This window comes from Hordeum vulgare, chromosome 4H, assembly GCF_904849725.1.
Source record: "Hordeum vulgare subsp. vulgare chromosome 4H, MorexV3_pseudomolecules_assembly, whole genome shotgun sequence".
NCBI classification, from domain to species: domain Eukaryota; kingdom Viridiplantae; phylum Streptophyta; class Magnoliopsida; order Poales; family Poaceae; genus Hordeum; species Hordeum vulgare.
The window spans coordinates 545850579-545865924 of NC_058521.1; the positions used below are offsets into that span (position 1 = coordinate 545850579).

Genomic DNA, 15346 nt, shown 5'->3' on the forward strand with positions numbered 1-15346 from the left:
CCATGTGAGCTACGCAAACAAATTTGTTGTTTGTAATAGAAAATCATGTGTTTACTGTTTGCTATTTTCAAATGGTGCATTGTTTGTTTGTATATGCACGTATGAGAGACGATTTTCTATGCATGATGGTAGCTACACACCCATTGGCATAAAGTGCCTTTTTTATATATGATGTGTCGGATTTCAATGACATTGGTAGAAGTGCATTTTAATTGTATAGAAATGGCCTTTTCTCACTTCTATTATCTTTTTAATTACCTTTTTGACACAAGTGACTTTTCGTTCTGTAGAAATGGTGTTTTCTTACTTCTATTGGTCTTTTTGCTTGCATTTTTGGAATAATTGCATGTTTGCTTGACTGACTGGTCCAAAGTCACAATATTTTCATTATAAAGTTGTTTTTCATAGTTGAAAATAATTTATCAAAGTAATTAGAGATAGAAAATGGGGTCGTGTGTAGCAAATTATTTTCAATGCACGTATAGAAACATGTTTTAATTTGAAAATTGTAGGCACGTAGGTTGATCTTTATGTACATTTATTTTTCTTTTTAAAAATTTGTAACACATTTCTCATCACTTTTCTATATGCATGGATGCTCAAATGTAATTGGATGGTTCTTAGTGATTTTTTTTCTTCAAAAAGATTAGTACCCCGCCTCTACGGCGGTTCTTCGTGATGCCATCGAAATAATTGTTCTCCGTTGCCTTAGAAAGAGCGAAACAGGACAATTGGTAATACAAAGGAAATTCTTCTATATAAGATGCCTGGCATTCGTATGCAACCCTTTGTTTGCAATGCTTGGATGCATCCTTGACTCTTCTAATGCTAGAGAAGATAAGGGACATGTATAGGTATGTTATATTTATGAGAATAAATATATATTGTGTTTTGTGAGGTCAAATTCGTATGATATTTTCTAATGTCCAAGTCGATGATTTCCGTTGCGTGATGTCTCCATGTTAGAATTATGAAGGGTTTGAGAGAATAAAGATTTGATTCGATATTGAGCACTATGTGTGGTTACTTCCGGATATAAATTTAGCAAGCAACAAAACCTATAATTCTTATCTATACTACTATTAAACAATCGAACAAGAATTACACTACAGACACCCCATCAAACGCCCCATAAAAAAACAACCAATCAGCACCCCACGATTAATCCCACAGATCTTAATCTAACAGCCCTCGTTAATCCACCGTCCGCTGGGTGTACTTAGCAATTACAATTGGCTGAACATACTCCACCAACGAAACTTCCAATCACGCAAGAAAAAAAGAGGAGAAAATGCCCAGCAACGTCCCCTGTAATCACGGGCAGGACCTGGCCTACAGGCTCGCGCATGGCGTCTCGGGCCACCTCCTCCACGTGCAGCCGCCGCACCTCCCGTGGCCCGCCCTGCCGCTGCCGCTCAAGCTCATCCCCTTCGACATCGAGCTCCCCGCCGTGCCCTTCGTCGGCGGCGGGGGCGTCGACCTCCCCGCCGTGGCCGTCGCCTCCTTCGTCGAGATCGGCGGCCGGCTCGGGCAGGCGGGCTCCGACCTCGGCGCCTCCGTCGGCGGCGCCGTGCAGCAGCTGTCGCGGCAGATTCCCGTGCCGTTCCGCGCGGAGGGCGCCCGGCGCTGGAACTGGGAGGGGGCCGCTGCGCCGCCAACGCCTGCCGCGGTGCACGAGGGGGAAGCGGGGCTCGCTGCGGAGAGGGCTGCCGAGGGCTGCGGGGTAGCCTTGGAGGGTGTCGGGGAAAGGGATTCCCTCGAGGAGGTGGCTGCGGCGGTCGCGGCGGCCACTGGAAGTGCCGCCGCCGCCAATGCAGTCGGTGTCGGGGCTGATGGTGCCCCGCCCCACCCCACGGCGTCGTCGCCCCAGCGAGATCCCGCGGGTCGAGGGACGCCCTGCGCCGGCCGCCGCTACCACTAGGCGGCCGCTCGTACGACCGCGACGGCGAGGCCGCCTCGGGGCGATGCCGCGGCGCGCTCTGCGACCGCGCCTGCTTGGCGCGTGACGACTCCGTGTTGGCCATGTAGCTCGCGCCATGGGCCTTGCCGCGGTGGCGTGCGCTCGCCTCGGACCCCGCCGCGGAGAAGGAGGCCGAGTAGTGCTCCTTCTCGAACCGGCCGCTGAACGTCCGCACGCTCAAGTCCGACGTCATCCCCGGCGGCCCCAGCGACGCCTTCTGGTCGTAGTACAACTCCGCTTTCACCAGCGGCGAGCAGCAGCTGCTGCGCCATGCGCCGCTGTCCATCCCCCGACGCCCTTCCCATTCTCCTCCGATCCCCTGTTGGCCGCCTCCTGCATTGCCAACAACAGTGGCTTCCGGGGGGAGCAGTAGTGATGCTACGGCGACCGGCGGCTCTCTCTTCCTCTCGCATGTCCCTCCGTATTAGTGAAAATGTGATTTTTTTGTTGGGGAACGTCGCATGGGAAACAAAAATTTTCCTACGCGCACGAAGACCTATCATGGTGATGTCCATCTACGAGAGGGGATGAGTGATCTACATACCCTTGTAGACCGTACAGCAAAAGCGTTAGAGAACGCGGTTGATGTAGTGGAACGTCCTCACGTCCCTCGATCCGCCTCGCGAACAATCCCGCGATCAATCCCACGATCTAGTACCGAACGGACGGCACCTCCGCGTTCACCACACGTACAACTCATGATGATCTCGGCCTTCTTGATCCAGCAAGAGAGACGGAGAGGTAGAAGAGTTCTCCGGCAGCGTGACGGCGCTCTGGAGGTTGGTGATGACCTTGTCTCAGCAGGGCTCCGCCCGAGCTCCGCAGAAACGCGATCTAGAGGAAAAACCGTGGAGGTATGTGGTCGGGCAGCCGTGAGAAAGTCGTCTCAAATCAGCCCTAATTGCTCCATATATATAGGAGGAGGGAGGAGGGGCCTTGCCTTGGGGTCCAAGGACCCCCAAGGAGTCGGCCGAGCCAAGGGGAGGACTCTCCCCCCCCAAACCGAGTTGGACTAGGTTTGGTGGGAGGGAGTCCTCCTCCCTTCCCACCTCCTCCCTCTTTTTTTTTTCTTTTTCTTTGATTTCTTATCCTTGGCGCATAGGCCCCTTTGGGGCTGTCCCACCAGCCCACTAAGGGCTGGTGTGTCTCCCCAAAGCCTATGGGCTTCCCCGGGGTGGGTTCCCCCCCCCCCCGGTGAACTCCCGGAACCCATTCGTCATTCCCGGTACATTCCCGGTAACTCCGAAAACCTTCCGGTAATCAAACGAGGTCATCCTATATATCAATCTTCGTTTCCGGACCATTCCGGAAACCCTCGTGACGTCCGTGATCTCATCCGGGACTCCGAACAACATTCGGTAACCAACCATATAACTCAAATACGCATAAAACAGCGTCGAACCTTAAGTGTGCAGACCCTGCGGGTTCGAGAACTATGTAGACATGACCCGAGAGACTCCTCGGTCAATATCCAATAGCGGGACCTGGATGCCCATATTGGATCCTACATATTCTACGAAGATCTTATCGTTTGAACCTCAGTGCCAAGGATTCGTACAATCCCGTATGTCATTCCCTTTGTCCTTCGGTATGTTACTTGCCCGAGATTCGATCGTCAGTATCCGCATACCTATTTCAATCTCGTTTACCGGCAAGTCTCTTTACTCGTTCCGTAATACAAGATCCCTCAACTTACACTAAGTTACATTGCTTGCAAGGCTTGTGTGTGATGTTGCATTACCGAGTGGGCCCCGAGATACCTCTCCGTCACACGGAGTGACAAATCCCAGTCTTGATCCATACTAACTCAACTAACACCTTCGGAGATACCTGTAGAGCATCTTTATAGTCACCCAGTTACGTTGCGACGTTTGATACACACAAAGCATTCCTCCGGTGTCAGTAAGTTATATGATCTCATGGTCATAGGAATAAATACTTGACACGCAGAAAACAGTAGCAACAAAATGACACGATCAACATGCTACGTCTATTAGTTTGGGTCTAGTCCATCACGTGATTCTCCCAATGACGTGATCCAGTTATCAAGCAACAACACCTTGTTCATAATCAGAAGACACTGACCATCATTGATCAACTGGCTAGCCAACTAGAGGCATGCTAGGGACGGTGTTTTGTCTATGTATCCACACATGTAAATGAGTCTTCATTCAATACAATTATAGCATGGATAATAAACTATTATCTTGATACAGGAATTATAATAATAACTATACATTTATTATTGCCTCTAGGGCATAATTCCAACAGTCTCCCACTTGCACTAGAGTCAATAATCTAGCCCTCACATCACCATGTGAATTACATTGTAATAAATCTAACACCCATACAATTCTGGTGTCGATCATGTTTTGGCCGTGGAAGAGGTTTAGTCAGCGGGTCTGCTACATTCAGATCCGTGTGCACTTTGCATATATTTACGTCCTCCTCCTCGACGTAGTCGCGGATGAGGTTGAAGCGTCGTTTGATGTGTCTGGTCTTCTTGTGAAACCTTGGTTCCTTTGCTAAGGCAATGGCACCAGTGTTGTCACAGAACAAGGTTATTGGATCCAGTGCACTTGGCACCACTCCAAGATCCGTCATGAACTGCTTCATCCAGACACCCTCCTTAGCCGCCTCCGAGGCAGCCATGTACTCCGCTTCACATGTAGAATCTGCTACGACGCTTTGCTTGGAACTGCACCAGCTTACTGCACCCCCATTAAGAATAAATACGTATCCGGTTTGCGACTTAGAGTCGTCCGGATCTGTGTCAAAGCTTGCATCGACGTAACCTTTTACGGCGAGCTCTTCGTCACCTCCATACACGAGAAACATCTCCTTAGTCCTTTTCAGGTACTTCAGGATATTCTTAACCGCTGTCCAGTGATCCACTCCTGGATTACTCTGGAACCTACCTGCCATACTTATGGCCAGGCTAACATCCGGTCTAGTGCACAGCATCGCATACATGATAGAACCTATGGCTGAAGCATAGGGGACGGAGCGCATATGCTCTCTATCTTCATCAGTTGCTGGGCACTGAGTCTTACTCAATCTCGTACCTTGTAACACTGGCAAGAACCCTTTCTTGGACTGTTCCATTTTGAACCTCTTCAAAACTTTATCAAGGTATGTGCTTTGTGAAAGTCCTATCAGGCGTTTTGATCTATCCCTATAGATCTTAATGCCTAGAATGTAAGCAGCTTCTCCTAGGTCCTTCATAGAGAAACTTTTATTCAAGTAACCTTTTATGCTCTCCAAAAGCTCTACGTTGTTTCCAATCAGTAATATGTCATCTACATATAATATTAGAAACGCCACAGAGCTCCCACTCACTTTCTTGTAAATACAAGATTCTCCAACCACTTGTATAAACCCAAATGCTTTGATCACCTCATCAAAGCGTTTGTTCCAACTCCGAGATGCTTGCACCAGTCCATAAATGGATCGCTGGAGCTTGCACACCTTGTTAGCACTTTTAGGATCGACAAAACCTTCAGGTTGCATCATATACAACTCTTCCTTAAGGAAACCGTTAAGGAACGCCGTTTTAACATCCATCTGCCAGATTTCATAATCGAAAAATGCAGCTATTGCTAACATGATTCTGACGGACTTAAGCATTGCCACGGGAGAGAAAGTCTCATCGTAGTCAATTCCTGGAACTTGTGAAAAACCCTTTGCCACAAGTCGAGCTTTATAAACGGTCACATTACCGTCAGCGTCCGTCTTCTTCTTAAAGATCCATTTGTTCTGAATAGCCTTGCGGCCCTCAGGTAGTATCTCCAAAGTCCACACTTTGTTCTCATACATGGATCCTATCTCGGATTTCATGGCTTCTAGCCATTTGTTGGAATCTGGGCCCACCATTGCTTCTTCATAATTTGCAGGTTCATTGTTGTCTAACAACATGATTGATAAGACGGGATTACCGTACCACTCTGGAGCAGCGCATGATCTCGTCGACCTGCGTGGTTCAACAGAAACTTGAACTGGAGTTTCATGATCATCATCATTAACTTCCTCCTCAACCGGCGTCGCAATGACAGAGGTTTCCCCTTGCCCTGCGCCACCATCCAGAGGGATGAGAGGTTCGACAACCTCGTCAAGTTCTATCTTCCTCCCACTCAATTCTCTCGAGAGAAACTCCTTCTCAAGAAAAGTTCCGTTCTTAGCAACAAACACTTTGCCCTCGGATTTGAGATAGAAGGTGTACCCAACTGTCTCTTTTGGGTAACCTATGAAGACGCATTTTTCCGCTTTGGGTTCCAGCTTTTCAGGCTGAAGCTTTTTTACATAAGCATCACATCCCCAAACTTTAAGAAACGACAACTTTGGCCTTTTGCCATACCACAGTTCTGATGGTGTCGTCTCAACGGATTTTGATGGTGCCCTATTTAAAGTGAATGCAGCTGTTTCTAATGCATAACCCCAAAATGATAACGACAAATCAGTAAGAGACATCATAGATCGCACCATCTCTAACAAAGTACGATTACGACGTTCGGACACACCATTACGCTGTGGTGTTCCAGGCGGTGTTAACTGCGAAACAATTCCACATTGTCTTAAGTGAGCACCAAACTCGAAACTCAGATATTCACCCCCACGATCAGACCGCAGGAACTTGATCTTCTTGTTACGATGATTTTCCACTTCACTCTGAAATTGCTTGAACTTTTCAAATGTTTCAGACTTGTGCTTCATCAAGTAGACATAACCATATCTACTCAAATCGTCAGTGAAGGTGAGAAAATAACGATATCCGTCGCGTGCCTCTACGCTCATTGGACCACACACATCGGTATGTATGATTTCCAACAAGTCACTTGCACGCTCCATTGTTCCGGAGAACGGAGTTTTAGTCATCTTGCCCATGAGGCATGGTTCGCACGTGTCAAGTGAATCAAAGTCAAGTGACTCCAAACGTCCATCAGCATGGAGTTTCTTCATGCGTTTTACACCAATATGACCCAAGCGGCAGTGCCACAAAAATATGGTGCTATCATTGTTTACTCTAACTCTTTTGGTCTCAATGTTATGTATATGCGTATCGCTATCAAGATTCAATATGAACAATCCTCTCACATTCGGTGCATGACCATAAAAGATGTTACTCATAGAAATTGAACAACCATTATTCTCAGACTTAAAAGAGTAACCGTCTCGCAATAAACAAGATCCAGATATAATGTTCATGCTCAACGCAGGCACTAAATAACAACGATTTAAGTTCATCACTAATCCCGATGGTAGCTGAAGTGACACTGTGCCGACGGCGATTGCATCAACCTTTGAACCGTTTCCTACGCGCATCGTCACTTCGTCTTTCGCCAGCCTTCGTCTATTCCGCAGTTCCTGCTTCGAGTTGCAAATGTGAGCAACAGAACCGGTATCAAATACCCAGGCACTACTACGAGAGCCGGTTAAGTACACATCAATAACATGTATATCAAATATACCTGATTTTTCTTTGCCCGCCTTCTTATCTGCCAGATACTTGGGGCAATTGCACTTCCAGTGACCCATACCCTTGCAATAGAAGCACTCTGTTTCAGGCTTAGGTCCAACCTTGGGTTTCTTCGGCGGATTGGCAACAGGCTTTCCGCTCTTCTTCGAATTGCCCTTCTTGCCTTTGTCGTTTCTCTTGAAACTAGTGATCTTGCTCGCCATCAACACTTGATGCTCTTTACGGAGTTCAGACTCTGCGACTTTCAGCATCACAAACAACTCGCCGGGAGACTTGTTCATCCCTTGCATGTTGTAGTTCAACACAAAGCCTTTATAGCTTGGCGGCAGTGATTGAAGGATTCTGTCAGTGATAGCTTCTTGCGGGAGTTCAATCCCCAGCTCAGCTAGACGGTTTGAGTATCCAGACATTTTGAGCACATGTTCACTGACAGACGAGTTTTCCTCCATCTTGCAAGCATAGAATTTATCGGAGGTCTCATACCTCTCGATTCGGGCGTTCTTCTGAAAGATAAACTCCAACTCCTGGAACATCTCAAATGCTCCATGACGCTCAAAGCGACGTTGAAGTCCCGGTTCTAAGCCATACAAGACTGCACATTGAACTATTGAGTAGTCCTTCTTACGTGCTAACCAAGCGTTCTTAACATCCTGATCAGCCGTAGCGGGTGGTTCATCTCCTAGCGCAGCATTAAGGACATAATCCTTCTTCCCAGCTTGTAAGATTAGCTTAAGATTACGAGCCCAGTCTACAAAGTTGCTTCCATCATCTTTCAACTTAGCTTTCTCTAGGAACGTATTAAAATTCAGGATGACTGTCGCATGAGCCATGATCTACAACACAAATATATTCAAAGTGGACTTAGACTATGTTCAAGATAATTAGAGTTCAACTTAATCAAATTATATGCTAAACTCCCACTCAAAAAGTACATCTCTCTAGTCATTTGAGTGGTTCATGATCCACTTACACTATCCCAAGTCCGATCATCACGTGAGTTGAGTATAGTTTCAGTGGTAAGCATCCCTATGCTAATCATATCAACTATATGATTCATGATCGACCTTTCGGTCTCATGTGTTCGGAGGCCATGTCTGTACATGCTAGGCTCGTCAAGCTTAACCCGAGTGTTCCGCGTGCGCAACTGTTTTGCACCCGTTGTATGTGAACGTTGAGTCTATCACACCCGATCATCACGTGGTGTCTCGAAACGACGAACTGTAGCAACGGTGCACAGTCGGGGAGAACATAATTTCGTCTTGAAATTTTAGTGAGAGATCACCTCATAATGCTACCGTCATTCTAAGCAAAATAAGGTGCATAAAAGGATTAACATCACATGCAATTCATAAGTGACATGATATGGCCATCATCACGTGCTTCTTGATCTCCATCACCAAAGCACCGGCACGATCTTCTTGTCACCGGCGCCACACCATGATCATCCATCAACGTGTTGCCATCGGGGTTGTCGTGCTACTTATGCTATTACTACTAAATCTACATCCTAGCAAAATAGTAAACGCATCTGCAAGCACAAACGTTAGTATAAAGACAACCCTATGGCTCCTGCCGGTTGCCGTACCATCGACGTGCAAGTCGATATTTCTATTACAACATGATCATCTCATACATCCAATATATCACATCACATCGTTGGCCATATCACATCACAATCATACCCTTCAAAAACAAGTTAGACGTCCTCTAATTTTGTTGTTGCATGTTTTACGTGGTGACCAAGGGTATCTAGTAGGATCGCATCTTACTTACGCAAACACCACAACGGAGATATATGAGTTGCTATTTAACCTCATCCAAGGACCTCCTTGGTCAAATCCGATTCAACTAAAGTTAGAGAAACCGTCACTTGCCAGTCATCTTTGAGCTAACGGGGTTACTCGTAACGATGAAACCAGTCTCTCGTAAGCGTACGAGTAATGTCGGTCCAAGCCGCTTCAATCCAACAATACCGCGGAATCAAGAAAAGACTAAGGAGGGCAGCAAAGCGCACATCACCGCCCACAAAACCTTTTGTGTTCTACTCGAGAAGACATCTACGCATGAACCTAGCTCATGATGCCACTGTTGGGGAACATCGCATGGGAAACCAAAATTTTCCTACGCGCACGAAGACCTATCATGGTGATGTCCATCTACGAGAGGGGATGAGTGATCTACATACCCTTGTAGACCGTACAGCAGAAGCGTTAGAGAACGCGGTTGATGTAGTGGAACGTCCTCACGTCCCTCGATCCTCCCCGCGAACAATCCCGCGATCTAGTACCGAACGGACGGCACCTCCGCGTTCAGCACACGTACAACTCGATGATGATCTCGGCCTTCTTGATCCAGCAAGAGAGACGGAGAGGTAGAAGAGTTCTCCGGCAGCGTGACGGCGCTCCGGAGGTTGGTGATGACCTTGTCTCAGCAGGGCTCCGCCCGAGCTCCGCAGAAACGCGATCTAGAGGAAAAACCGTGGAGGTATGTGGTCGGGCAGCCGTGAGAAAGTCGTCTCAAATCAGCCCTAATTGCTCCATATATATAGGAGGAGGGAGGGGGCCTTGCCTTGGGGTCCAAGGACCCCCAAGGAGTCGGCCGAGCCAAGGGGAGGACTCTCCCCCCCCAAACCGAGTTGGACTAGGTTTGGTGGGAGGGAGTCCTCCTCCCTTCCCACCTCCTCCCTCTTTTTTTTTCTTTTCCTTTGATTTCTTATCCTTGGCGCATAGGCCCCTTTGGGGCTGTCCCACCAACCCACTAAGGGCTGGTGTGTCTCCCCAAAGCCTATGGGCTTCCCCGGGGTGGGTTGCCCCCCCCCCCGGTGAACTCCCGGAACCCATTCGTCATTCCCGGTACATTCCCGGTAACTCCGAAAACCTTCCGGTAATCAAACGAGGTCATCCTATATATCAATCTTCGTTTCCGGACCATTCCGGAAACCCTCGTGACGTCCGTGATCTCATCCGGGACTCCGAACAACATTCGGTAACCAACCATATAACTCAAATACGCATAAAACAACGTCGAACCTTAAGTGTGCAGACCCTGCGGGTTCGAGAACTATGTAGACATGACCTGAGAGACTCCTCGGTCAATATCCAATAGCGGGACCTGGATGCCCATATTGGATCCTACATATTCTACGAAGATCTTATCGTTTGAACCTCAGTGCCAAGGATTCGTACAATCCCGTATGTCATTCCCTTTGTCCTTCGGTATGTTACTTGCCCGAGATTCGATCGTCAGTATCCGCATACCTATTTCAATCTCGTTTACCGGCAAGTCTCTTTACTCGTTCCGTAATACAAGATCCCGCAACTTACACTAAGTTACATTGCTTGCAAGGTTTGTGTGTGATGTTGCATTACCGAGTGGGCCCCGAGATACCTCTCCGTCACACGGAGTGACAAATCCCAGTCTTGATCCATACTAACTCAACTAACACCTTCGGAGATACCTGTAGAGCATCTTTATAGTCACTCAGTTACGTTGCGACGTTTGATACACACAAAGCATTCCTCCGGTGTCAGTAAGTTATATGATCTCATGGTCATAGGAATAAATACTTGACACGCAGAAAACAGTAGCAACAAAATGACACGATCAACATGCTACGTCTATTAGTTTGGGTCTAGTCCATCACGTGATTCTCCCAATGACGTGATCCAGTTATCAAGCAACAACACCTTGTTCATAATCAGAAGACACTGACCATCATTGATCAACTGGCTAGCCAACTAGAGGCATGCTAGGGACGGTGTTTTGTCTATGTATCCACACATGTAAATGAGTCTTCATTCAATACAATTATAGCATGGATAATAAACTATTATCTTGATACAGGAATTATAATAATAACTATACATTTATTATTGCCTCTAGGGCATAATTCCAACATTTTTTCCCGTCGTGGGCTCTGATCTGCAGTGGCCGTGCTCGATCTGCGGCGGGTACTAACAAGACAGTGCGACGAAGCTTATTCTTTCGATCCATCTTACACTCGAGCCGGTTTGTGCATCAGGTGCAGGTCTGACTACGGCATGGCTACGGCCACACAGCAGCCGCGGCTGCAGGAGAGCGGCCAGCTCTGACATGTTCATCCGCCCGCTTTGGGACTCCATCGTCAAGCACACCAACCTGAAGGTTTGCTCCTCGTCGGTGTTGTAGATTCTTCGATTGCTTAGACAGATGCTTTCATACTGATTGGCCTGAGTACTATAGATTCTTTGCTTAAGTTGAATTGATTGGGATGTTACAATAGAATTGTAGATTCTCTGTTCTCCTTATCTTAAACTGAATAAAAAGTCAGTCTCCTAATCTGAATATAATCTCTATCTGAAACTGAAATTGTAACAGATGTTGTAGTAAAAATTCAGTTGAAAAGTAAGTTAAAAATTCAATTTTAGAGCTTGGCTCCTGATCTGAATATGAAGTGTACTGTCGGCTTAATGCAAGCAAACAAGTTTAAAATTCTATCTAGAAGTCAGTCTAAATGTCAGTTAAAATGATCTGAATATAAAAAAAAGTTGGAGTAAAAATACAGTCTAAAAGTTAGTTAAGGTTTCACTTTTAGAGAGTTGGGCTTTTATTGCAAGCAAGTTTTGTACTGTCATACAGTAATTTTTAGTTTGTAAAAGTAAGAAGTGTATTTTCCATTTTGAAACTGAGCAGTGTATTTTGAATTTTGGTGGAAAATCAGTCTAAAAGTCAGTCTAGAATGAATTTAATACGAATTTAGTTAACAAACTAGGAAACAGAAAAACTAGACTCATGGAGTAGTAACAAATTCAGTTAACAAACTAGACTGCATTTAATCTGAATAATATTGCAGGTACACTCTTTTTGTAGAGATTGCACTTCATTTTTGGAATTAATCCACAACATTATCTATAGATTAATGGTCCTAAATTGTAAAAGTACAGCTATAAGTGCAAACCTGAACATTTTCAGAACCTCAACAATTTCAGTTAGTAGCTGAAAACTGTTCAAAACATGATTCACTTCAATACCTATTGTTTAACTTAATCAATTTACAATCTCAACAAATAGTCCATTTAATTCCACTGGAGGAGTGGACACTTAACATAAGATAGTCCCATTTTAATTTAACTATAGTCTATTTTCCTTGCAAATATAGCATAACTTGTCATTTCTGAAACTTTTAGCCTCAAATTGTAGATCTCCCGGTGCATCTCTAGAACAACAAAAGATGCAAAAGGCTGGGAGGGCTGAAGAGACCAAGAGACCAAGAGAGCTCCATTTGATTAGTACCACAAAAATAATTGGGCCCATTGGAATATGTTTGGATTTTTCCATGGAATTTAAGAGCACTTTTAAATGCAAAAATGACTCTGTTTTGATGGTGGGGGTCCACACCAACATCGAGGGTGATGTTGGTTTCCTTAATAATAATTGTTTTGGATTATTCCACAATTGTGCAACATTTTTCCGATGCTGTTTGGGGAATTATTTTATTTCCATATAATTCAGAGTCATTTTGCGTGGAATTTGAAAAGAGATATGAATTTCAACTTGATCATATCCAATTTAGCAAAATGATTAGTTGTTGATCATGGTCATCACTGTAGCTTAATTACAATGCTCACTGTAGCAAAAGCTGAGGATGTCACAAGACCGGCATACCCCATTAATAAGCCACAATTCTTCACCTGTGAGGTAGCTCTAGAAGCTTTAATTTCACGTCAACCGATTATTATGATTTGTGCTCAGGAAAGGACCTACCTATTATTTTGATTTTACACTACCGTTTCCGTTCACTGGTTATATATGTTGGGACTGTTGATATTTTTTGTGATTTGCAGTTACTCACAACGGATTTCTGTTTGATTTTTTGGAGTTTTTGCAGGTGATACCTCAACCTTTATATGCAAGTGCCAAAAGATCTCAGGTTGTATATATTTCCTTTGAAATACCAGGTTGTGTCTTGTTCTAATGCCAGATTATCTGTATTTTAAGCCTTTTTCAGACATCGAAGCTAGATATGATGCATCAAGTGAAAAAGTTAGGATTCATTCCAGCTTGCTGCAACCTTCAAGTGAGCCCAATGTTTTTCCTTGTCTTATGTTACTCCAAACATTTTTTTCATTATTCCGTTGAATACATTTGTTTTCAATTTTTTAATGAAGTGCAAGTAATGTGTATATTGTGTGTGTTTCAATATTTTTGCAGCTATATATATATATACTAAAAATTTAATATAAAAAGCAATTTATAAATTATTCGGTTAGTCGTGCGTTGCACGTGCATGCTAACTAGTCGCCACAAACCAACGGTCCCGTGGAGAGATTTCCCGAGAATTATAAGGGTGTCTGTGCTATGCCCCAAGATTTTCTAATGTTTAAGTTGATGCTTTGAGTTGTGGGATGTCTGTGCGTTATAATTTATGTAGGATGTGAGAGAGAAGACAGCCCCGAGAAACGATTTTCGGACGAAAATATGGGGGTGTCACTTCACCATCCATGTAATCACAGGAAAGGGATAAATCATTATTACAAAAGGCATCAACTATTGTTGGGTAGACTTGGATCGTGTATTGAATTTGTTAGTTGGCATTCATATAGCGGTTTAAGCACTTCTCATCTCTTTGCGCTTGCAGCAATTTCAATCATCCGATGGAATGACTTCAACGACGACTTGGAAACAGTTATGCATCGACTGTATGAGAAATAGCAAAATTGACTATATATAACGTATGTAGAGACATTTTATTTTACTTTGGAGACACTCCACTCATAGACGCCACCAACTTTAAAAGTAGTGTTCTGGGGATCTATACCGGGCATGGTACTTTGCTGGTGATAAACAGTACTTTGCGGGTGACAGAACAATATTTCAGGACATGTGTATGAGAAAGATGGGTCATGACTTCTATCTTGAGATACCCGCCCAAAAAAAAAAACCTTGTATCTTGAGATGAAAATGAACGGTATCTGTGTCTAGAATGATTCTAACAAAATAATCTTGTAAAATACATCGCTGGCACGACAAGCTATCCCTCAATCGACGTCATAGCTGCGTGTAGATTAATTAAAACATGATTAGTCAAGAGAACTGTTAGTGTTGTGTAGCGAAACAATGTGAAGGCGAATGCAATGAGTTTACTGCGACCGTCTCCATGATTCTTTTCTGTAGCCCACCTCCGTCTCTTAACCTTGTTCTAATGAAAGTATCATAAGTAGTATCTTGCATGTTAATGAGATTTTTTTTACGATGTTGCACATCATTAAATATGGAAAAAAGGATGTGATATCATATTATGATACCGTATTATATTAAATGGTATACTTCCTCGTCCGAAATATTTGTCGAAGCAATGGATGTATATCTAGACATATTTTAGTTTTAGATACATTTATTTTTATTCATTTCGACGACAACTATTTTTCGAATGGGGGAAGTACTACTTTTTGTCATGCATGACAATTAATAAAGCAATTTAAAATACTAACTTATGATACTATGCATTACAGAAGTAATATTAGTGACGGAGCCAAGAATATTTTATAGGTATGACATGCTTCACGAAAGAAAAATGTGTCGTTCCCGCTCGTTACCTCGCTGGCCGATCTCTGCTCGAAAGAAACAGATCGATTGTGTGCCTCGAATCAACTTTTCCTTTTAGCCAAATGTGATGGGCTTATGTGATGCAAGTCATCTATTGCTTAATTCTCTCATTCAGCTATAGTTAGGCCTCTAATCAGCCAGAAATACATATCAACGTTACAACTACCTGAAGAAATACATTGCAGGCCCTGAGTCGCATGCCCCTCCGAGTCACCTCCTCCTCCAAATTGATGAAACTGACGTGAAATCCATTGACTCAGCTCTTATCTTCATACATACATTATAATATATGCATTTTCCTCAAATTTTAGGTATGACAGCTGCCAAAC

At 44.5% G+C, this 15346-nt stretch overlaps 1 protein-coding gene and 1 long non-coding RNA gene across 2 annotated transcripts; both read left to right on the forward strand.

Moving 5' to 3' along the window:
- The first annotated feature begins 1188 nt into the window (after positions 1-1188).
- Positions 1189-1921, forward strand: LOC123450726. Its single transcript, XM_045127841.1, has one exon. The coding sequence runs from the start codon at positions 1292-1294 to the stop codon at positions 1919-1921; it is 630 nt and encodes a 209-aa protein (XP_044983776.1). The 5' UTR covers positions 1189-1291.
- Positions 1922-11518: 9597 nt separating this feature from the next.
- Positions 11519-12791, forward strand: LOC123446891. Its single transcript, XR_006631454.1, has 2 exons — positions 11519-11576; positions 12612-12791. It is a non-coding gene; the product is annotated as an uncharacterized LOC123446891 (long non-coding RNA).
- Positions 12792-15346: the final 2555 nt, after the last annotated feature.